The 22915-nt window shown below is 43.0% G+C and overlaps 1 protein-coding gene across 2 annotated transcripts in view; it reads left to right on the plus strand.

Annotated features, from left to right (window-relative positions):
• arhgef40 (Rho guanine nucleotide exchange factor (GEF) 40) overlaps positions 1–22915 on the plus strand; it is a 49296-nt gene that overhangs the window by 20920 nt on the left and 5461 nt on the right. For both annotated transcript variants that reach the window (XM_081359358.1, XM_081359359.1), the window contains exons 16-19: positions 3294–3383; positions 4216–4419; positions 15681–15860; positions 17996–18176. In XM_081359358.1, the coding sequence (XP_081215484.1) occupies positions 3294–3383; positions 4216–4419; positions 15681–15860; positions 17996–18176 (655 nt within the window). The remainder of the gene's footprint in view (positions 1–3293; positions 3384–4215; positions 4420–15680; positions 15861–17995; positions 18177–22915) is intronic.

Here is a 22915-nt window from a genome sequence, read left to right on the forward strand (position 1 = left end):
AGAGAGATAAACCAGTCTCCTGGGCGAATCTGCGCGAGGATTTTTCTGGTTGTGATCATTTTGAACGGCCGTCTCATGAGGGCTTTGTTCAGATGTCTCAGATCTAAAATAGGTCTGAACGCTCCGTCCTTCTTGGGCACGAGGAAGTAGCGGCTGTAAAAGCCCGACTCGCTCAAAGAAGGATGAACCTGTTCTATAGCCCCTTTGCGCAGCAGCTTCACTATTTCTGCTTGAAGCAAGTGCGCCGCTTCTGAACTCACTCTCGTCTCCGTCTGTGCTGTATAGCGCGGAGGGCGACGAGCGAATTGAAGCGAATAGCCGTGTTTTATAGTTTTCAGCACCCATTCTGACGCGCCCTGAATCGCTTCCCATGCTTCCGCATGCATAGCTAGGGGTCGAATGGTCTCTGGGCTCAGATCGCCGCGCTGCGCGGGATGGGGAGCCTGTATCAGAGAGAAAGGCGCGGCGCGCGCGCCGCTGGTGCTCGAACACGGGGGCTGGTAAACAGTATTGGCCGACTGTACAGCGTTCAGTAGCTCGGTCCCATCGGATGGAGCGTGATTTGCTGTCAAACAACCCAGGCGCGAGAGAGGCGTGGGGATTATCATGTCTACAAGTGAGTGCGCGTGCTCGTGAGCGGGCGCAGGGTTTACACTTATGACACGGCCAGTGTTTGGGAGCTTTAGAGGATCCGTGACCCAAGGTAACTGGCTGGCAGAGCGAGCAGCGGGTAGGTGTGAGCACAAGGTTGTGGGCACATTTCCTACATTTAATACTCGAGCGGCTTGCGACCGCTTTATGAGAGAGCGCTCTGTACGCGTTACCATGGGGACCCTGTTTGTGTGAAGCAGTGAGCACATGGGAGTGGGCACATTTTCTACACTTATAACACCCTCGGCTTGAGCCGCTGTTGCCCGGGGTAACCAAGTGGCAGAGCGAGTTACAGGTAGATGTGAGCACAGAGTTGTGGGCACATTTACTACACTTATTACTCGAGCGGCGTGTGACCGCTTTATGAGAGAGCGCTCTGAACGCGTTACCATGGGGATCGTGTTTGTGTGAAGCAGTGAGCACGTGGGAGTGGGCACATTTTCTACACTTACAACACCTTCGGCCGGAGCCGGAAAGCCCGAATTTACACTCTTTCTGAGATTTATTTGGGCCGCCGTAAAAACGGCGTTTGTGTGCAGGCGAGCGAGTGGTATTACTGGCTCGTTGGCTGCGGTGTAAGCTGCTGCAGTAGCCTGCACTGAGGGGACTGACAGAGCTGGGCGTTTTGATGGCGGTCCGGCCGCAGCGGGACTCAGCCATCTCTTCCTCCCTGCGGGTGCTAGGAGGACTTCGCGGGCTCAGACTTCAGCGTTATCTTGGGACGCGGACCCCGGGGGGGCGGCGGTCTGTGACGGCTGGTCGAGCGCGACCTAGGGCGGCCGCCCTGGCGTCGCTGCGAAGTGGTTGGTGGCCGAGACGAGCGCTGTGTGGAGCTGCGCGCAGGAGGCTGAGCTTGAGAGCGGCCTGCGGCTGGGCTCGAGCGGCGAGGCAGGAAGAGATTCATAGCCTGCGACGCCTTCTGCACTTCAGAGAAGCGGTCCACAATCCCGCTGACCGCAGGGCCGAAGAGGCCGGTGGGCGAGAGCGGGGCGTTGAGGAAGACAGCGCGTTCTGACTCACTCATATCCGCCAGCGTCAACCCTAAGTGTCTGTCGATGACGGTGAGCGCGGCCATAGATCTGCCGATGGCTTGTGCAGCGGTCTTAGTAGCACGGAGCGAAAGGTCCGTCGCGCTGCGCAGGAAGGGTGCTGACCTAGAGGCTGGCGCTTGGCGGCGGCTAGGCAGAAAACACCCGTCGAGTCGGTTAGGCGCGGGCTCCTTGGGTGGGGACCAGTCCAACCCCAGTCGGTCGACCGCTTTGGTGAGGAGGCGGATAAGCTCCGCGTCGACACTGGAGCGGGACCTGCCAGACTCAGGAGTCGAGGAGGCGGAGCGGTGAGAGCCCGACCACTCCTCGCTGTCCGAAGCAAGCAGAGAGCAGCTGTCAGCGGCGTCATCTGCTTCATCCCCTGAGGCGACGGCAGTGCGGGCAGTAGCCGGCCGCTGCGCGTCGGTGAAGGGCGGGGGAGAAGGAGAAAGCGAGGCTCGCGGGAGGGGCTCCGGCGAGCGCTCAGCTATAACCACCGGCTCTGGAGGCCTTTGAGAGCGGCGTTTCTTCTTACGCGGCCCTGAAGAGGCAGCCGGGGAAGGTGGAGGATCGTCAAACATGGCGAGTCGAGCCCGCAGGGTCGACATCGGCAAGTCCTCACACTGTTCGCAGCCGCCCGAGGAGAGGGCGCGGGCTGCGTGGTCGAAGCCCAGGCAGAGAGCGCAAACCACGTGGCGGTCTCCATCGCTGAGCGGGGCTCTGCACGAGCCACAGGATGAGCGAGGCATTTGCAACAACGCCTCGCGCTCTTTTAGATGCAAAAGTGTGTCGCGGGGCGAACACACAAACACATACAAAACAGAGCAGTAAAGGATATGATCGCCGGATAGCGAAGCAGGCAGGGAAAGCTGAAGGCGGCGAAGGCGGCCGGCGTCCTCAGGCTGAGATCCTCGGCGTGCTGGTCGCTTGTTTCGACGGCGGCTTCCTCAGAGAGCAGCGATGCGAAGAGCTTCGCTGAAAAGACAGAAATCAGAGAAGCAGCCTCCGAGCCCTGTTTATATACGCTAAGCCACACCCCTTTTCGCGGGCTGTGACGCATTAAGCGCGCCAAGCGCGCTCATTGGTCGTGACGTCACGCCAAGGGCTCAGGGGTAGGCTGCTGCAGTTGCCGCAGGGCAGCCAATGGGCACGCTAGTTAGCTTGCCCTAGGTCTGCAGGCTGCCGCACTGCGTTGACAAGATTATAAAAATTAAGGATAATTTTTGGCTTCAGTATCTCGAGAAAGAAAGGCTTTCCCGTAGCGTAAGCTAACTACGCAATACGAGAGAACCTCTCGTAAGAGAACAGAACTAAACAGGACATTACAAACAGGCAATGAGGTCCAAACTTTTAAGTAAAAAACAACAACATAAAGGTAGTGTCAAAATAATTTTAATAAATAAATAAAGTTTTAATGTGGCCTCCATATAACAAGAAGTTTAATTTAAAAGAGAAAAAAAGAAAAACAGACCCTGGGCAATAGAAGTTGAAGAAACACCCCAATACAAGGTTAACTCTCCTCTGAGATAGTCACATAAATGTTATGAATAATGAAATGTTGGTATTCATATGAAGACTTTGACTCTCATGCTGGACACTCTTTCTGCTCTACAGAAGGATCAGTTCTTTCTATATTCCCACTACATCCGTATGAGACCTGAGCCGGATGCTCTGCTCATCAGTCAGGCTGCTGACTTCTTCAGGGTGAGAAACCAACAACGATATAACATACTTTAATTGATTAATATGCCAAGACATGCAGCAGAGGTTTAGTCCAAATGGCACGTTCCACCAATATAATATAAAATAAGGCCTGAATGTTTTCTACAATACCTTCTTTTTGTGCTTTTTTTTTTTTCCTACAAAAACATGATATTTGTACCTCTAGTGCTTTAAAAAAGTAATGGGATGCCAGTTTATGCCCTGCCCTTGTGAAACAGAAGTACACTTTATCATACATACTTATCTCTTTATAAAAAAGAGTACTTATGGGAAAACTTACTTTAAAAGAATATATACTTAAGTGTGAACTGAATGTAATGTTTTCAGGCACTTAAATGCATGTTAATTGCAATTAAATGAAACCTTTTTATAGTCCAATTTATATTAAATGCAGTTAGCTGAACTTTAGAGTGCTTTTTGACCCACTTAAGTAGGACTTAAGCACATGTAATTTCATAATTACTTCTATTATATTTTGAAATATTGTTAAAGCATACTGCTTAATGTACTGGGTGACTAGTCGAACATCATAAGTCTGACCTATCCATACTTGGCTCAACATACTGTAGAATAGTTCATGTTGCACTACTGTCTTTGCCCACAGAGTGGCAAAAGTGTTTTTGATGTCTGTGCCATAAAAATAAAACATTGTTAAATTAATCAGCCGGATCTCTCTCTCTCTCTCTCTCTCTCTCTCTCTCTCTCTCTCTCTCTCTCTCTCTCTCTCTCTCTCTCTCTCTCTCTCTCTCTCTCTCTCTCTCTCTCTCTCTCTCTCTCTCTCTCTCTCTCTCTCTCTCTCTCTCTCTCTCTCCAGTCAAAGCTGTCTTCCTCTCTTGTTCCTGCTCCTCCATTTCCTCAGTGTCTCTCCACTCCCATTCAGAGACTGGAGCAGTACTGCCAGACACTAGAGGAACTGGGCGGTCTTAATCCCACTTCAGACTCCGCCCTCTCCATCCTAAAACACGCCCAGCGGCACGGAGCAGATCTGCGAGCCAGTGATCTCATCACGGGGTGTCCAGTAAGAGAATAACACATTCATTCATGTCTGAGTCCACAGTATGTCTTTGTGAAGTCACAGTGAGCATTTCCACTGCAGTGCTGCCTCCTGGTGGTCAAAAGAGAGCAGCTTAATGCAGTTTAAAGCACAACAGATCACAACAACAGCATAATATTATAACTTATACATTCTAACATATTAACATTTTAAAGTGCCCCTATTATGCTATTTTAAAGGTTCCGAATTTTGTTTTGGAGGTCTCCTACAACAGGTTTGCATGCATCAAAGATCAAGAAACACTTTAATTTTCTCATAATATACATTGCACATCACCACATTTTTCAATGATTCTCAAACGACTCGTCGGATGAATCAGTCTCTCTAAATCCCCCCTTTCTGAGAGCCTACTCTGCTCTGATTGGCCAGATGGCCCAGTCTGTTACAATTGGTTTACCAAGTCCTCAGCGATTGTACACACTGTAAAGACAGTAACGATGACGTTGATTTTCAACCCGAACCTCCATTATGAGATGTTTCAACTGTATTTCCTCACCATCAGCATCAGCATTAACAAGTGAATGTCCATCAACAAACTGGTGTGTATATTTCTAATTTATTGCGGTGCACGTGCTGGAACTTTATTAACTATTAATAACGGTATATACGTTAGCCGAACACTAACGTGAATGACTGATGTAACATTAAAATTTACAAAGAAAATCTTGCTCCATCCTTGATCTTTACTCAAAGTAGTAAGAATGAAAGACATGCATTAATAGACACAGTTTTAGGTAATAGTGGCCCACAGCTGCTTAGCAGAACTATTTCAGTAAGACAGTAATAACGTGAGTTCTCTCGACGTACGCCGTGACTGGCGGATAGGAATCTCGCTAGAGAGGCCAATCTACTTTGACTGAAACTAAACGAGCCAATGCACATTGGCATGCAATCATTTGCATCTGCTGCTCATCCACGCAGCGCGGGTATATTATGAACAGCAGGTGCGATTGCACTTCAGTCTTTTGCTTCGGAGCCAAGCACTTTGATGCTTTCTACAACTCTTCAGAAGAAGATTGGGAAACCTAAGCGAGCTTTCTTTTTCGTACCTCTTCACACTGGTGCGGGTGACACAGCACAGCAGCGCGAGTGGTCTTTTTTCTCTCTCTTTCTTTCCTTTTTGTTTTTGTTGTTCTGAGCAAACAAAAGCTATTCTAACAGCTGGTAAGGTGCACTTGAGAGCACTCAAAGGCCGTTTTCATGGCTGGTAAGACCAGCGAGGAAAGAGACAGCACGCAGACAAGTGCACATTCATGTCTGTGTTCGAAGTGACCGCTCCCCTGCATGCTTCAGCACTAGCGAGAGCAGTCCCTAAAAGAGCTTACACAGATAGAATGCGTCTTTATAAAGATGACATTCTATCTGTGTGTTTCTGGATGCAGTCCTTAGCTGGGATCACGATGGTCACGATCACTGCCTCGTGTGTCTGGGCCTCGAACACGCTGAGGCAGCTTTCGTGCATGAGTCATGTACCCAATGTGGAAAGATGACCATCTCGAAGCTGCAGTCGAGACTCGTTCCTGCAAAGGGGAGGAGTCCTTGTGCCTGCGCCTCGATCTATCCCTCCTCAGAGGGTTGCTTCAGGCACTGACACGGGAGACATGAGGATCATGGTGAGCGCGCTTCCTTCATGGAACCAATCCCCTAGGAACCCTCATCCCTCTCATGCTCCGCAGCCAGCAGAGCCGCCTTCAGAACGCGCTGGACCATCCTTGCGGTGTGTTCCAGTCGTTTCCTTCAGTGCTCCCTGCGATGAACAGATATCGATCGCTGCATTGGAGGGTGGGTCAGACCTCTCCGTGGACGACGACTCTGCGCCACTGCCTCCTTCGTGTGTGCCAGTGGTGCCTGAGTCGGACCCGGAGATGATGGCCATGCTTTCCCGGGCCGACAACAGGATTGGGCTCGTGTGGAATCCTTCACCATGTCCCAAGCCTTCGAGGCTGGATGATTGGTATCTCGGGGTGGCGCACGCTGGTTCTCAGCAACTCACCCCAGTGCCTTTCTTCCCGGAAGTGCACGAGGAGCTCACGGGGACGTGGACGGCACCTTTTACTGCCAGAAACCATCCCTGTGGCTTCTCCTCCCTCACCACCCTTGATGGCAGGGCAGCTAAGGGATATGTGCGTATCCCACCAGTGGAGCAGGCTGTTGCTACTGTATGCAGCTGTGCCCTAACTCCACCTGGTGCGGAAAACCGTGTCCCCCTGTAAATACTGTAAGTACTCGTCGGATTTAACCAGCAAGGCTTACAAGACCTGTATACAAGACAATAATTATTCATACTTACAGGTTGTGATTCTGAGGAGCAAGCTGTTCCAAATATACTGAGTACTGACCAATCTTTCAAGAGAAAGCATTTTGTGAATCCCTTGTTGAACTTTGAGATTTGTCCAGTTGTCAGTAAAATCACGTGTTTGAGAGCAGGTCAAGTTGTTCGCGGGCGGACAATGTACAACATAGGCGGGCATTATGCAAATGTTTTGTGTAGTGATGTAGAACCGTAGCGCAGTGGGACTCGACAGACGACTTGTTTAAGTGGTTCAGTGTTGATTAATTCTTTTGGGAGACAATAACTTTATTTATCGTGCACTTTCGACCGCAATATTTTTTTAAATGACTTACTTGAAAAAAATAATAAATAAATTTAATAACTGATTCGTGGTCAGTAGACGAGGTGCAGACGTTCCTCTCGTTGGTAGCCGAGGCGCGTTTCCAGTGAGAGCTGGATGGGGCGACCAGGAATGAAAAAGTTTTTCAGCATCTACAGTATAACGATCAGTCTATAATCCCACACACTTTGAAGCAATACTAAACTGCAGTGGAAAAGCATATTGCACCAACCCGTGCCGTGCTGAGCCGAGTCATACCATGCAGTGGAAAAGCGCCAATAGTTAATGTTTACATTCACAAACAGCTATATTACACACTGCAATAAAGGTAATATTCGAAAAACCGTAATGGGGCACTTAAACATCAGAACTGCTGGTCTGAAATTATGAAATTAAGCTTATTACTTTTACAGTATCTTCAACACTTTTACAATCACCACAGCAATGTTGATTTGGACCTCACTAACTGTCATTGTATGGACAAAATCAATTGGAACATTCTTTAAAATGTCTTAGGCTGCTTCTCATTTCTCTGTCTTACCCCTTACTCTTACCCCTTCCCCTTGGTTTTGCGCGTTCATGTGAGGGGAAGTGGTGTCCCAATTCTCATTTTGATTAAGGGCTAGGGCCAAGGTGTAGGGCTACATAGCCCTTGAAACGAAGTTTGCGGAGGACCACACTTGAAAGAGAGGGGTAGGAATTTCCCAGAAGTGAGTCGCACAAATCTAAGTATTTTCAGCAGTTTAATGACACTCGCTTATGATACTTTTAATAAAATGTTCAAGCGGTTTTAATTGTAATGGTTTTGTTTTGAATCGCTAGTTAACCGCTAGCTAGCAGCTATGCGCTATTTGCCGTTTGCTAATGTTTTGCTTAGCTATGGTGTCGCCGGCGCCGCCGTTAAATACAATGAAACAATGTCTTTGACTGATGGCACACAAACATGCAAAGATAAAGAGAGACCAGGCAATCGATATCATAACCCGAGACGACGGCATCTTCGTTTGTTTATGTCAACGCGTATCGCCTCTGTTGACGTAGCAGCCAGCTAGCAGAAAGGGAAGATGACGCAAATGGTAATCGAGGGGTGTCTCATTTTTTAGAGAAACGTTCTTCCCCCTACCCCCCTTCACTCGGTATCGAGGGGCAAGGGCAAGACGCAGACAAAGGGGTAGGGGAAGGGGTAAGACAGAGAAATGAGATTGGCCCTTATTCTTCAAAATATAGTGCTTTTCTATATAAATATTAGGGATGCACCGATGCATCGGCTGAACATCGGTAACGGCCGATATTTGCCTCGTTAACTGCCATCGGCCATCGGGAAATAAAAATGACATTCGCCGATGTCACATGGGCGTCAGTTTGGTTTGATATGCTGGGGACAGAGACGCATTCGGAAGTGCATTTTCAGAAATGCTGGGTACAATGACGCATTTATTTATTTATTTTTCTATGAGAAAACTCCTTTTCTCGAGAAAAGAACGACCATGGTGTGTAGCAGAAGAAGCGGCGGAGTATGCACGATCCGCGAGTGCTGAAGACGTTCTGCACGGCTTTGATGGGTGCGCAGGAGGACACAAATGGGCGGCGACCGCTTCTTCCAGTGGCGGGAGCTTTTCCCTCAGCGCCGTCAACAGATAGAGCGTTAACTGTACACACCGCCGCCGACTTGAGCTGCAAAGAAGCTCTGGCCTCCCTGTCAAGGACGCTTGTCAAAAAGTACGGGGAAGCTTGACCGCTCTGAATAGTGAGTGAGAGCGCGCGCGCGGTCGGGGCTCTCTCTCTCTCGCAGAAGAGCGCGTGCGCGTTTAAAATTTAATATGAACATTCACCCGTGTTTTTTCCCTCATAAATGCGAACACGAAAAATAAAATGAATATTATAATGTTTTTTTTTGTTGGGTCAGACAATGATTACCAAATTTCTCTCTCATATTGCTCCTCAAAACAACTGAAAAAGAACTTATAAATAAGGTTATAACTGTCAACCAGAAAGTGACATTAAAGGTTTTTTTTGTTTCATAAATTGCTTGGTCTGATTGAATTTGTGCTCATTCTAGGATAGTGTGATCAAGAGCCGAAAGACTTGTATGTTTCAGTGGCACAAAAGAAGGAATAAATAACAAAAAGAAAAAAACATCGGCATCGGCATCGGCCATCGGCCAAGTTGTTATGTTAAACATCGGTATCGGTATCGGCCCAGAATTTCCCAATCGGTGCATCCCTAATAAATATATTTTCTATATTTCACATCTCTCTCTCTCTCTCTCTCTATATATATATATATATATATATATGTATGTATATATGTACAGTATATATATATATATATATATAAGCTTCAAGATATTAATAAAAACTATGATAACACTGTTCCATGTAGCTCAAATTGCTGCCAACAACACCAAGATAACAGATTTTTGATTTCCAACACATATTCTGGCAAGGATTTATACCTTGAAAGCACTGAAAATGGCTTTGGATAAAAGCGTCTGCCAAATGCACACATAACAGTGTGATGAATAACATCTGCTTTAATAATGTGCAACACGAACATATCTGTTAACATCTCAAATATGTGGTTTCTTGACCCTTTTCATGAACTCTGTCCCTGCCATTAACAGAAATTACCGTCATTTATGAGACTATGCTTCCCCGCCATTGACAGAATTTTTTGGCTTTCCATGTTCTCATTGTTATATAGTAGGGGGCACTATTATGTATCTTCTGAAAGAGTACAGAATCTCCTGATCAAAATTCATGTGACACTGAAGACTGAAGTAATGGCTGCTGAAAATTCAGCTTTGCGTCACAGGAATAAATTACATTTTAAAATATATTACAGCAGAACCCAGTTAATTTAAATTGTAATAATATTTCACAGTATTACTGTTTTTACTGTATTTTTTAATCAATGCAGCCTTGGTGAGATTAAGAGACTACTTTAAAAAAATGTAAAAACCTTAATGTTCCCAAACTTTTTGTGTATATGAAGAGTTTGGTTCCAAAACGCAATAAATCTATTTTGATTAATTTGAGTAAAAATGTGTTTTCTTTACCAAGAAAGTGGCAAGATGAAAACCACTATTTTCTGTTTCAAACTTTCACATAGCACTTTTAGGTTATAATAACATAAAAGAAATTTAAATCCAAATTTGGATTTTCAAAGATTTATAATAAAAAATTATTTATTTTTCCCCAAAATGCAATAAATCCATGACAATGTTTATTTTTTTCAAAATGCAATTAATCCATTGAATCAATATAAAATGTATTTTTCATTTTTAAACTGTTGAAAATACACAACAAAGTAAGTTTATTAGTATAATAATGTTAGTATAATATTTTTTGTAATTTTTACAGACAAAAACACATACTTTGTCATATTAAGAACACTGTAGAGAAGATTCACATATTATAGTATCAATTTTATATCACCTTTAGGCCTCAAATATTTTTTTAAAGATTTTATTCAACCCATAGCCCTGTTGAGCAAGGTCACCTCAAGCTATTGATAGGTAAAGGAATAGCTATCAGTAACTCACAGTTGTCACAGTGTCTGGTTTGTGTTTCCCCGGGTGTCCACTAGAGGTCCTTGTCCCCCACAGTGTCATTCTCTCATGCACTACATTTCCCATCATCCTGTTCTGCCTAATCATTGATCATTGCACACAGCTGTTTCCCGTCACCTTGTTAGTATCTGTGTATATATACCCTGTCTGTTTCAGTCCATGTCACGGAGTCGTTGTCATTCGTCACTACACTTCTAGTATGTGTTTCCTAACCTGTTCTTGTTTTGTTTCTTGTTTATTTGTTATTGGACTGCTTTTATGGATTTTGACCCCTGCATGGATGACTACGAATTGGATTGCCCTAACAATAAATATGCTACATTTGGATCCACCTGTTTCTCTGTGTGTTCCCGTGACAGAACGACTCTGTCAACTAATGGATCCAGTAGCCTGAACATTTTTCAGGGCTTTGCTTTATTGGCCCGCCAGAATGAGGAGGCCATGGCGCTCAAATCCCCTAAAACCCCTTCCATCGATGACAGAGAGTCTTTTAGGGGAACCCGTCGGGCCAGATTTTCAGGGACTCGTGGAGCCCACAGGGGAGGAAGTACTAGAGCCCCGGACCCACTCTCCACTACCGTCTTTCTTCGACCATGGGCCGGTGATGCTCAGCCCAGAGCACCTTTCGCCGTGGGTCCTGTTCAGCACAGAGCCTGCACCTCGCCATAAGAAACGACGGAGGAGGAAGACTTCCCTTCTCTCTGTCGTCCCGGAGGTCGTCCCTGTACAGGCCGCTGTGTTACCGGAGGTTATCCCTGTGCAGCCCGCTGTCATCCCAGAGATCGTCCCGGAGATACCCACCATCAGCCCCGCAACGGCAAGGAAGGCTGTCTTCCTCTTTTATGCAGTAGCTGTACTGCGTGCTTGGAGGAGACACAGCAGGTCTGCCGATCCAAGGACTGTTCAGGTCACGTCTGCCGATCCAGAGACTGTTCACGTCACATCTGCCGATCCAGAAACTGTTCAGGTCCCGTCTGCCGATCCAGAGACTGCTCAGGTCCCGGTCCCGTCTGCCGATCCAGAGACTGTTCACGTCACGTCTGCCGATCCAGAGACTGTTCACGTCATGTCTGCCGATCCAGAGACTGTTCACGTCACGTCTTCCGATCCAGAGACTGTTCACGTCACGTCTGCCGATCCAGAGACTGTTCACGTCACGTCTGCCGATCCAGAGACTGTTCACGTCACGTCTGCCAATCCAGAGACTGTTCACGTCACGTCTGCCGATCCAGTATCTCCGGACAAGATGGCCGCCGCCGAGCCTGTGTCTGCGGACAAGATGGCTGCCGCCGAGCCTGTGTTTCCGGACAAGATGGCCGCCGCCTAGCCTGTGTCTCCGGACAAGATGGCCACCGCCGAGCATGTGTCTCCGGACAAGATGGCCACCGCCGAGCTGGTGTTTCCAGACAAGATGGCCGCCGCCGAGCCTGTGTCTCCTGACAAGATGGCCACCGCCGAGCCTGTGTCTGTTCCTGAGCCTGAGTCGGTGTCTGTTCCTGAGCCGGTGTCTGTATCTGTTCCTGTGCCTGAGCCGGTGTCTGTATCTGTTCCTGTGCCTGAGCCGGTGTCTGTATCTGTTCCTGTGCCTGAGCCGGTGTCTGTATCTGTTCCTGTGCCTTAGCCGGTGTCTGTTCCTGAGCCGGTGTCTGTTCCTGAGCCGGTGTCTGTTCCTGTCCCCTGGCCGCCCGATGGACTGTCTGCTCCGCCCTGGCCGCCCGAAGGGTCTTGTCCACCATGGCCGCCCGAAGGGTCTTCTCCGCCATGGCCGCCCGAAGGGTCTTCTCCGCCATGGCCGCCCGAAGGGTCGTCTCCGCCCTGGCCGCCCGATGAACTATCTGCTCCGCCCTGGCCGCCCGATGGATCGTCTGCTTCGCCCTGGCCACCCGATGGGTCGTTTGCTTCGCCCTGGCCGCCGGCTAAGCCATCACCTCCTGTTCCTGTTCCCTTTCATGGACCTGGCCCTCCATCCCTCCCGCTGATCCTCCACCGTTCCACCTCCCTCCTGGACTCTTGTTTTGGTTGTTTTTTGTGGGTCTTGGAGCGTCTGATATCCGCTCCGTAGAGTCATCCCAGTGGTCGTCCCCGTGCAGCCCGCTGTCATCCCAGAGATTGTCCCGGAGATACCCACCATCAGCCCTGCCACGGCAAGGAAGGCTGTCTTCCTCTTTTATGCAGTAGCTGTACTGCGTGCTTGGAGGAGACACAGCAGGTCTGCTGATCCAAGGACTGTTCAGGTCACGTCTGCCGATCCAGAGACTGTTCACGTCACCTCCTGTTCCCTTTTATGGACCTGGCCCTCCATCCCTCCCCCTGATCCTCCACCGTTCCACCTCCCTCCTGGACTCTTGTTTTGGTTGTTTTTTGTGGGTCTTTGAGCGTCTGGTAGCCGCTCCGTAGAGGGGGGGGTTATGTCACAGTGTCTGGTTTGTGTTTCCCCGGGTGTCCACTAGAGGTCCTTGTCCCCCACGGTGTCATTCTCTCATGCACTACATTTCCCATCATCCTGTTCTGCCTAATCATTGATCATTGTACACAGCTGTTTCCCGTCACCTTGTTAGTATCTGTGTATATATACCCTGTCTGTTTCAGTCCATGTCACGGAGTCGTTGTCATTTGTCACTACACTTCTGTTCTGTGTTTCCTAGCCTGTTCTTTTTTTGTTTCTTGTTTATTTGTTATTGGACTGCTATGGATTTTGACCCCTGCATGGATGACTACGAATTGGATTGTCCTAACAATAAATATGCTACATTTGGATCCACCTGTTTCTCTGTGTGTTCCTGTGACAACAGTGAACTTGCTCAGCAGGGCTATGGGTTGAGTAATGCCAGGGTTATGCTTCAGGTTTTAAACAATGAATAAAAATTAGGGCTGTTTTCGACTAAGGATTTTCATAGTCGAATCTGATTCGTTAGATTTTGCCGTAGTCGACTGATAGTCGAACCATTTTTTCCATTTCAAACAAAAGAGCTAAAAAACGAAAAGAAAAACATGGTGTGTAACAAATACCTTTTATTAATTTAAAGCCAGATGAACAAAACATATCACACATGTATCATAACATTTCATAAACATGAGGAGCAATATGAGAGAGAAATTTGGTGATCGTTGTTTAGGTACATTAAACCACGTAAAGCTTTTTCACGCCCATGAGAACCGTGTGGAGTCAACTCACAGCCGCTCCGCTGCCCTGCTGAAAATGTGAAGCAGAAACGCTTAATGTCAGGTAACGTCCATAATAATTGGACTCTGGGTTCGATTTTTTGACCATTTTCAGTGGTTATGAGGAGCAATATGAGAGGGAAATTTGGTGATCGTTGTTTAGGTACATTAAACCACGTAAAGCTTTTTCACGCCCATGAGAACCGTGTGGAGTCAACTCACAGCTGCTCCGCAGCCCTGCTGAAAATGTGAAGCAGAAACGCTTAATATCAGATAACGTCCATAATAATTGGACTCTGGGTTCGATTTTTTGACCATTTTCAGTGGTTATGAGGAGCAATATGAGAGGGAAATTTGGTAATCATTGTTTAGGTACATTAAACCACGTAAAGCTTTTTTCACGTTAGGACTTATAAAGCCCATGAGAACCGTGTGAAGTCAACCCACAGCCGCTCCGCAGCCCTGCTGAAAATGTGAAGCAGATTTTTGAATACATTTTTATTTATTTACATTAGTAAGCTACAGGACATCGTCTTTCAAAACATAACCTGCGCGAAAGCGAAAAACATTTTTTATTTGTACCCTGCCCTTCTGAAAATGCGAATGCGTCTCTGTCCCCAGCACATTTCAAACCAAACTGACGCCCATGTATTCGACTATGAGGTTCATAGTCGAATCAGACCTCTCCGAATCGAATCGTCGAATCCTCGACTATTAGAAGTCAGCCCTAATAAAAATCACTGAATTTGTTGTCTTGTGCATTCTATAAATCCCTTGCATTAATATAATATCTGTTTAAACCTGTTCAAAATAGAACTGTAAAGAAGATTGAAAACTGATTTGCACATGACACCTCTTGTATTGGACTACAGAAAGTGACATTCATATTTAAGACATATTTGTTGTATTGAATTGATTGTCTTGTGCATACTATACAAATCCATTGCACTAATATAACAATATGCTTTGTAAAAACATTCAACAACTTATCATTCATTAAGAAATCAGTGAATGGTCACTCTCAAAAGGCTGACACAATGGGCAGCTACTCTTCATGACTGTCACAGTCAACATCGTTCGTCTGTGACTGAGAGAGTGCATTATCATAGAAGACACATCGGCACTCACACCAATTTCAGAGAGCAAGTTCAGCACATCCTTCCTTTTTGCTTCTTTCACTGTGCTTTCATTGGGAAGTTGACTTGGCTTGAAGTTTGCCCACTTTTTTCCTCTCTTGCGTCGTGTGAGAACAAGCAACAGCCGGCATTTTTCCTCCTCTCGAGTGCCTCATCTTCTTAATCTCCTCACGTAAATGATTCGATTTCGATGCCTTATGTTTCTTATCCACCACAGAAACAAACCACATGTTCATCAGTGCCGTCAAAATTATAATTTTTTTTGCTTGTTTGCTGATCGAAAAGTACAAAGTAGATAAGAAAAGAAAAAAAAAGAATAAGAGAAGGGAGACTGGCGTTTGTCACGATTTGGAAAGAAAGGGAGAAAACATGACAGAATAACACGGCGGATATTGCATTTTACGTAAAATAAAAAATTGACTTTTCAATACCGACCAGATACAATACTGATTTAAAAAAAAATGACGTTTATCGCGTTTTGGAACCAAACTCTTCATATATAACTTCAATATTGATGCATCCTCCATAGCATTCATATCATATCAAATCGCACAACAAGAAGATGATGCTCTGCTGTGCTTATAAATCATACCAAGTGATATTTTTTGAAAATGTAAAAAGGAAGCAAGTTTTCTGTGATGTTTATGGTTAGGGGATAGAATATACAGTTTGTACAGTATAAAAATCATTACATCTATGGAATGTCCCCATAAAACATGAAAACCCAATGCGTGTGTGTTTCAGATACCCGTGGCAGAGCGTGGAGAGCTGGTGCGTCAGGGTGAGCTGTGTGTGTGCGGTGGAGGCAGACGGAAAAAGACGGGAATCAGAAACGTCTTCCTCTATCAGAACTACGTCATCTTCACCAAACACAAAACACCCAACCCGGGATGCAGTGTGTACAGTTTCAAACACAGCATTAAGGTACACACAAACAGGCTGGGGGGGGGGAGGGGGGGGGGGATACTAATGTACTGCACAGTATAGTGCCTGCAATTTTCAAAAAAATGACAACAGTATGAGGCGATAAATTTAACATGCAATTAAGTCTCCAAAAACATTACATTAATTTAACACTTAAAGGGTTAGTTCACCCAAAAATTAAAATTAGCCCATGATTTACTCACCCTGAAGCCATCCTTGGTGTATATGACATTCTTCTTTCAGATGAATACAATCAGAGTTATATTAAAAAATGTCCTGGTTCTTCCAAGCTTTACAATAGGAGTGAATGGCTGGAGAAAATCTGAAGCCCAAGTGCATCCATCCATGATAAATATACTCCACACGGCTATGGTGGGTTAATAAAGGCCTTTTTAAGCGAAGCCATGAGTTTTTGTAAGAAAAATACTTATAATTTAAATATGAAATATATATATAAAATAATATAAAATATTTATAATTTAAAATATAAAATAACTAGCTTCTGCCAGACGACTGTACGCACGTAGTGTCACCACAAGTCGACTTGCGCCAAAAGAGTAACTCGTGGCACATGTATGACGTAGGATGTAGGAGTATCGTAAGCTTAGACACCTCTTGCGGTTTAAACAAATAGGGCTATGCAACAAACTGAAGCTCCTCTTCTATTATATAGAAATCTGTGACATTTCTCTTCAAAATAGCTAATTCGCAACAAGTGTTTTGTTTTGCTCTTTCCTCTGAGCTTCCGCGTTTGTCATTTGGCTTTGCGTTGTGTCAGGGGTTAGTCTTCCTCCGTAAATCGATGCGTACGGCCGTCTGTTGGAAGCTAGTGATTATAGTTTGTAAAGTTTTAAATATGGGTATTTTCCTTACACAAACGATTGGCTTCACTTCAGAAGGCCTTTATTAACCTCCTGGAGCCATATGGATTACTTTTATAATGGATGGATGAACTTTTTTGGTCTTCAAAGTTTCTCCAGCCATTTATTCTAAAGCTTGGATGAGACAGGACATTTTTTTTATATAACTCCTAGTGATGGGTCGGTCATGAACGATTCGTTCATTTTGAATGAATCTTTAATATGACTCGGGACTACCGAGTTGTCTCAGAGAGTGATTCGTTCATTTTGTCTTGACCGCGCTTGCGCAACATCCTATGGGTTCTGTACTTGAAACAGAAATGATTAGTTCATCTCTCGAGTCTTCAGGTTCGGGTCCAAGTCTTTCGTTCTTCCCGTCAGTCCCATAGGCTATGCTGCCAGTACCGGAAAGAGAAATGATTAGTTCACCTCTTGAGTCTTCAGGTCTGATTCTTCTGAGTCTTTTGTTCTTTTGTCATGTGATGAACGAATTACTCGAAACCGAACACTCAAAAGATGAATTAATCAATTCTTTATCCGGTATCGACTGCATAGCTCAGCCTATATGGGGCTGTCACGTGATGAATGAATGACTCGAACCCGAAGTTGATAGACTCGAAACGTGAACTAATCAATTCTGTATCCGGTACTACAGACTGCATAGCTCAGTTTATGAGGATGTCACAGAATGAACGAACGTTCTTAGATCGGGAGGTGAGGTAAACTAACAGACTGCCTGAAGACCAAGATAAATTAATTAATTGTTTTTGTTTCTCACAATTTGGCCTTTTGCTTGCATTGCATTTTTTTTTTCTTATTCTAAATGTGATCAACATTTGATGTGTTTGGGGCATTTGGCTAACACATAACATTTTAAATACATTCTGCTGAAATGAACGAAATGACTCGAAAAAAGATGCATTCATTTTGATGAACGAGATTCAAAGATCCGAGTCAGTAAAATTATCCGAACTTCCCACTACTAATAACTCCGACTGTATTCGTCTGAAAGAAGAATGTCATATACACCTTGGATGGCTTCATGGTGAGTAAATCATGGGCTAATTTTCAGTTTTGGGTGAACTATCCCTTTAAGGATATTCTTTTAAAGTACATTAGCATATTGGCATCTTTTTTAGTGTGTACAAATATTCCTAATGTTGGTAGTCTGATCAGTAAAACTCACTTCTTATATACTTCTTTGATATTTCTTCAGGTCATTGCACATACACACACATTTGATCTTAGAATGTCACACTAACTGTGTTTCCTCAGACGGGTGAGATGGGCCTCACTCAGAGCGTCGGGGATGACGGACTGAGGTTTGAAGTGTGGGTGAGACAGGTGTCTCGCACCAGGGACTGTCTCACTCTCCAGGCTGCCAGTGTGCAGGAAAGAGGAACCTGGACCCACGATATCGCACAGCTGCTCTGGACTCATGCCATCCATAACACAGGTCAGGAACTAACCTTTGACCTCTCACCTTTACATCATCAGTCTCCTCTCATCTCTGATGTCTTTTACGTATTACTCTGTTTCTTTTCCTGTTGATCATTTTCTTTTGATGCAGTATTGAATAAAATATTACTACATTTATGGTTGACATTTTGCAACATTCCCCTTATGAAAAAGAGTACACTTTAACATACATTTAAAAAGATTATTTATTACAGAAATAATATACTTTCAAAGAATATACTTAAGTGTCAACTGAATGTAATGTTTTGAGACATGCAATTAAATTAAATGTTCTATATATAGTTTATAAAATTTATATTAAATACAATTAGCTGAACTTTCGAGTGTTGTTTGACCCACTTAAGTAGGACTTAAGTACATCTTTATATTTCATTTCATAATTATGATATTTAAATATGGTTAAATACTGTCTAATGTACTGACAAGCACTTATGGTAAACTAAAATATACTTTAATGTCATGTGTATTGAAACTTGTATGGCAAGTATTTTAATATTTAATCATGTATCTTAATCATGCATTTGTAATGATGAAGTTGTAATTTTGTACATTTAAAATATAAACTTTAAATGTAATATTGAATTTTATATTCAATACTTGTCTGTAGTCTGTTAGTCAACACATCAAAAAAGGGAACTTCTTTAAATACTTCTTTAATAAATGTTATTAAATCATAATGATTTAAAATGTTAAAACTTTGAAAGTGTTAGAAAGTGCACTTTTTAAAAGTGCTGTTCATCATGTACAGTGATCGTGTCTCTTCAGAAAATTTGGACTAAACCACTCAATTCATATGGATTAGTTTTACGATCTCTTTATTAACTTTTGAAGCGTCAAAGTGGTAGTTGCCTAGCTATCAGTGGAAGGACAAATCTCTCAGATTTCATTAAAAATATCTTCCATTTGTGTTCCGAAGATGTACGAAAGTCTTATGAGTTTGGAACAACATTAGGGTGAGTAAATGATGACAGATTTTTATTTTTATTTTTGGGTGAACTAATCCTTTAACTAACATTAACAAAGCATAATTAGTTATTATACGGCTCTGTGGAATACTTGATTCTGATTGGTCAATCGCACCATCCTGTGGTGTGTTATTCCCCGATAACAGCTGATTAAAAACTGATAACAAGTTAGTTATCAGTTTTGTTTTGCGTTTGGTGAGCTAATAAAATATTTAAACTCAAATAAATATTTTGTGTACAGTTATTTAATTATGTCATCCGGTATCGCAGACTCGCTCTCTTGTTTAATACATACGCTGCTGCTGCCATTTTGCAACGATTGTTTTGTAAACTGTAATGGATTATAAGATAACAAAAAGGTACGATTTTAAAACAGTTTCATCTCACATCAGTATTTGAGTTATATAGTTTGAACTTGTCGATTGTTAGCAACTGCTTTCTTCGCAGAAGCTTTGCGTTTAAAGACCTAATAAAATATTTCAACTCAAGTCAATGTTCAGTGTCTAATTATTTACTTATGTGGCAAGTGGCCATTTAATAAGCAGGATAATGTACATCCAACCGTTTGTTATCGCAGAATAAACCCCTTCAGTGTGATGCAATGATCACCTGATCACCCTGTCAGGGTTTATTCTGCAATAACAACTAGCTGGATGTGCATTAACTAACGTTAACTTAATGGGACCTTATTGTAAAGTGTAACCTATTGTTCTTTATAGTTCTTTTGCACTGTAATCTATTTAAAACATTTGTTTACTTTAAAAAAAAATTGTGTATTTGTGTAAATTTTTTTATGTATTTAAATGTTCAGAGTTATTTTTTTTAAACCTGTTAGGAGGGCAACACTGTTTTGAACTTGAATTAATTTGAACTTAATTCAATACCTTGATAATAGCTTCAGCAATTATCGTTAAATTAAAATTTGATACGTCATGTAAGCCCGTCTAAATCGGTCCAATGGCAGTTTCCGATAGAACGGATGAAGGTCTACTGTCTTTCCGCGTGGCAAAGTAATTAAATTCCTATTAAGGCAAGACACGGCAGGCAAAAACATCGTTTTTTTTTTTTTTCACTGGTCAGTTTTTAGATTTGCGGATATTTGTCTTCAATAACATGTCTTCTTTCAGACTTGTGGTGAAAAAAAGTCCGAAATACACATTTAGGTGTTTATTTTACTACACTTTGTCTGTTTGCGTCTGTAGATTTCTCAAGTTCAACAAAAGTTGGCGTTGTAAATCCTCCTGCTGCTCCGCGATCGCTGCCTGCACCCTGACATCACACACACCGTTAGAAAGCTCTCTCTCTCCTGTACAGTGCTGTCAGATCCAAATATGATCATTTCCTTTTTATCAGCAACCAATCGTGAAAGTAAAAGGGGAGATTTAACTCTAAATGCACAATCTCATTGGCTGATATAAATCTTTAAAGCCTGTTTTCTTAAAATGAGTTTTCTCTCATACTCCAAGTCCGAAATCTCCACTTCAGTAGCACTTATATACACCAAACTTTCCAGTCTTGTACATAGTTATATTATGAAGACATTTACAGAGGGATTTGTAAATATATTATTCCTAGCTTGATTTATATAACATTTTATTCCAAAAAACATGGTGAAAATATTTTTTTAAGGCTATTGACATTATATTCTGATTTACAGGATAACAAAAGTAGATATCCATAAATCCCATCTAATATGTGAACACAATGAAATGTTTGAAATGCACAATGTTTTTTTTTTATATATGCAAATTAGTGCATATTTAATTAGATAATGCCTAATTTGCATATTTAAACATTAAATTACAGAAAACTTGTAATACATTTTTTTCTCATCTTAATGTACAGTTGGTAATCAACTGGGAAAGTTTCATGGTGATATCTGCTAGTTAAAAGTTTTACCCTATTCACCTATAGTGTCTCGCCTTAAACTTTTATCTGACTCCATTTTATCACGACCTCAAATTTAGGTTAGAATGCCAATTGGTTATTTGTCATTTATATAATAGTTTAGCAGCACATTTGATTATTCTTTTCAAGTCTTTACTTATATTTTACCCGTTCATATTAGGAATCTGTGTCGCTTTGAGGTCCTCACGCCTTCTGTTTAACGTGGGTCTCACGATCACAAAGTCAGTTTTCGGTCACTAAACAGAGGTAATTGCTATATACCCGAGATGTTCGCATTCACGCTTACACAATCAAAGATACTTTTGTACAGCCCCCGTGGTTTTTGTATACCATTGTTCTTGAATTTAACATAACTTCAGGCAGAGGTATGGCCACTACTACAAATATAAGTCGACCAACATTACTTTTCTTATAATAGCTTTGGATTAGCCATGCCGTGGTTTGCCACGTACACTTATCTAAAGTAACATTAAATTAAAACAGAGGTAAGACACACCCAAATTTAGGTTGGTCAAGCAGCATTTTGCTGTCCTTAACGGAAATTCACTTCTTGTCTTTACAAGACCACGTACACTTGAATTAGTGCCAAATATTAGTCGTGACTAATCTGACGCAGATTTTGCGGTAACATACGAATCCGTTTAATCCACTTGGGAAAACAATTTCAGAGTAAGACAGAATAAAATCAAATGTGTACAATTTTCTTATGTCAGGTAAATGTATCATGCCAATTTCATAATCAGTTCAAATATAGTAAATACAAAACATCAAATGCTCTGGAATAAAGAGAAAAGATGTGTGTCTTGCCCACACTCCGCATCACGGGCTAATTTGAGCTACAAATCGCCCTGAGCCTCTCGCTGCATTTCTTTAAGTACTCAGACCGAGACAGAACCTTATTTAACATGGAAACATATGCTAACAATGGGAATTTGCATTCAGAGTTTACAACTTTTGGGAGCAGGATGTCATTTGCCTGGAAGACACCCTCCTCTGTGTGCAAGTCATCTCAACTCTTAAAAACTTTATCACCTTTTGGTTTACTTTTTTGGGAATGAGACCTTTGTACCAGTCGCACTGAGACATTTCAAATGATACCAAACATGTATAATACTGTATGATAATTATTCACATTAAACCATATAGGTTTTTGGGTGAATATCTGGTGATCTCAGCGTGAGAGAGACAACATGGGGGAGGTGATTGACTTGGGGATGCTAGTTTCTCAAGAGAGAGTCAGATGTTAATTTCGAGAAAGGTCCTTTGTCTTCTCGGGGAGTGGTCGTTCCTCAACCAAACTGCCCGGCATTTTCTAATTTCTCAATTCTTACAGTTTACTTGCATACTCAGAGATGACGATTGAGACAAAAGTAAATCACCACACTAGCCTGGTGTTTGTCAAAAAACAAAGTTATTAAAAAGTTATTTATAAAAGTTATTCTGCCAAAAAAATTTCTCTGCGGTGGTGAGAGAAAAACACTGACATTTGCGTTCAGACTGGTCCACTACCTCCTGTGAATTCTAAAATTACCAAACGTCACCATGTAAAATGTCAGAATAGGTCTTATGATGCTTGCAGGTGATGTCTTAGTAGGCAGCGTACTAGGATTTTGAACAGTTTTTGATTTATTTTTACTTTAGCTTTAGATTTTACCGTCAAAGATCCATTAGTTAAATACCACAAAGTTCTGCTTAATTAACTAAGTGCCCATTTTCCCTAATTAATGAGCTCTTAAAAACGAATACTTTGCAGTTATTGACCTAGTTATTTATGTATAATTAAGACAACATTAAAAGACAGTTTAATTAGATGTCTTCTGTCCGTGTATGTTTTTTTTTTTTT

Source organism: Scardinius erythrophthalmus (assembly GCF_964197995.2).
Source record: "Scardinius erythrophthalmus genome assembly, chromosome: 2".
NCBI classification, from domain to species: Eukaryota; Metazoa; Chordata; class Actinopteri; order Cypriniformes; family Leuciscidae; genus Scardinius; species Scardinius erythrophthalmus.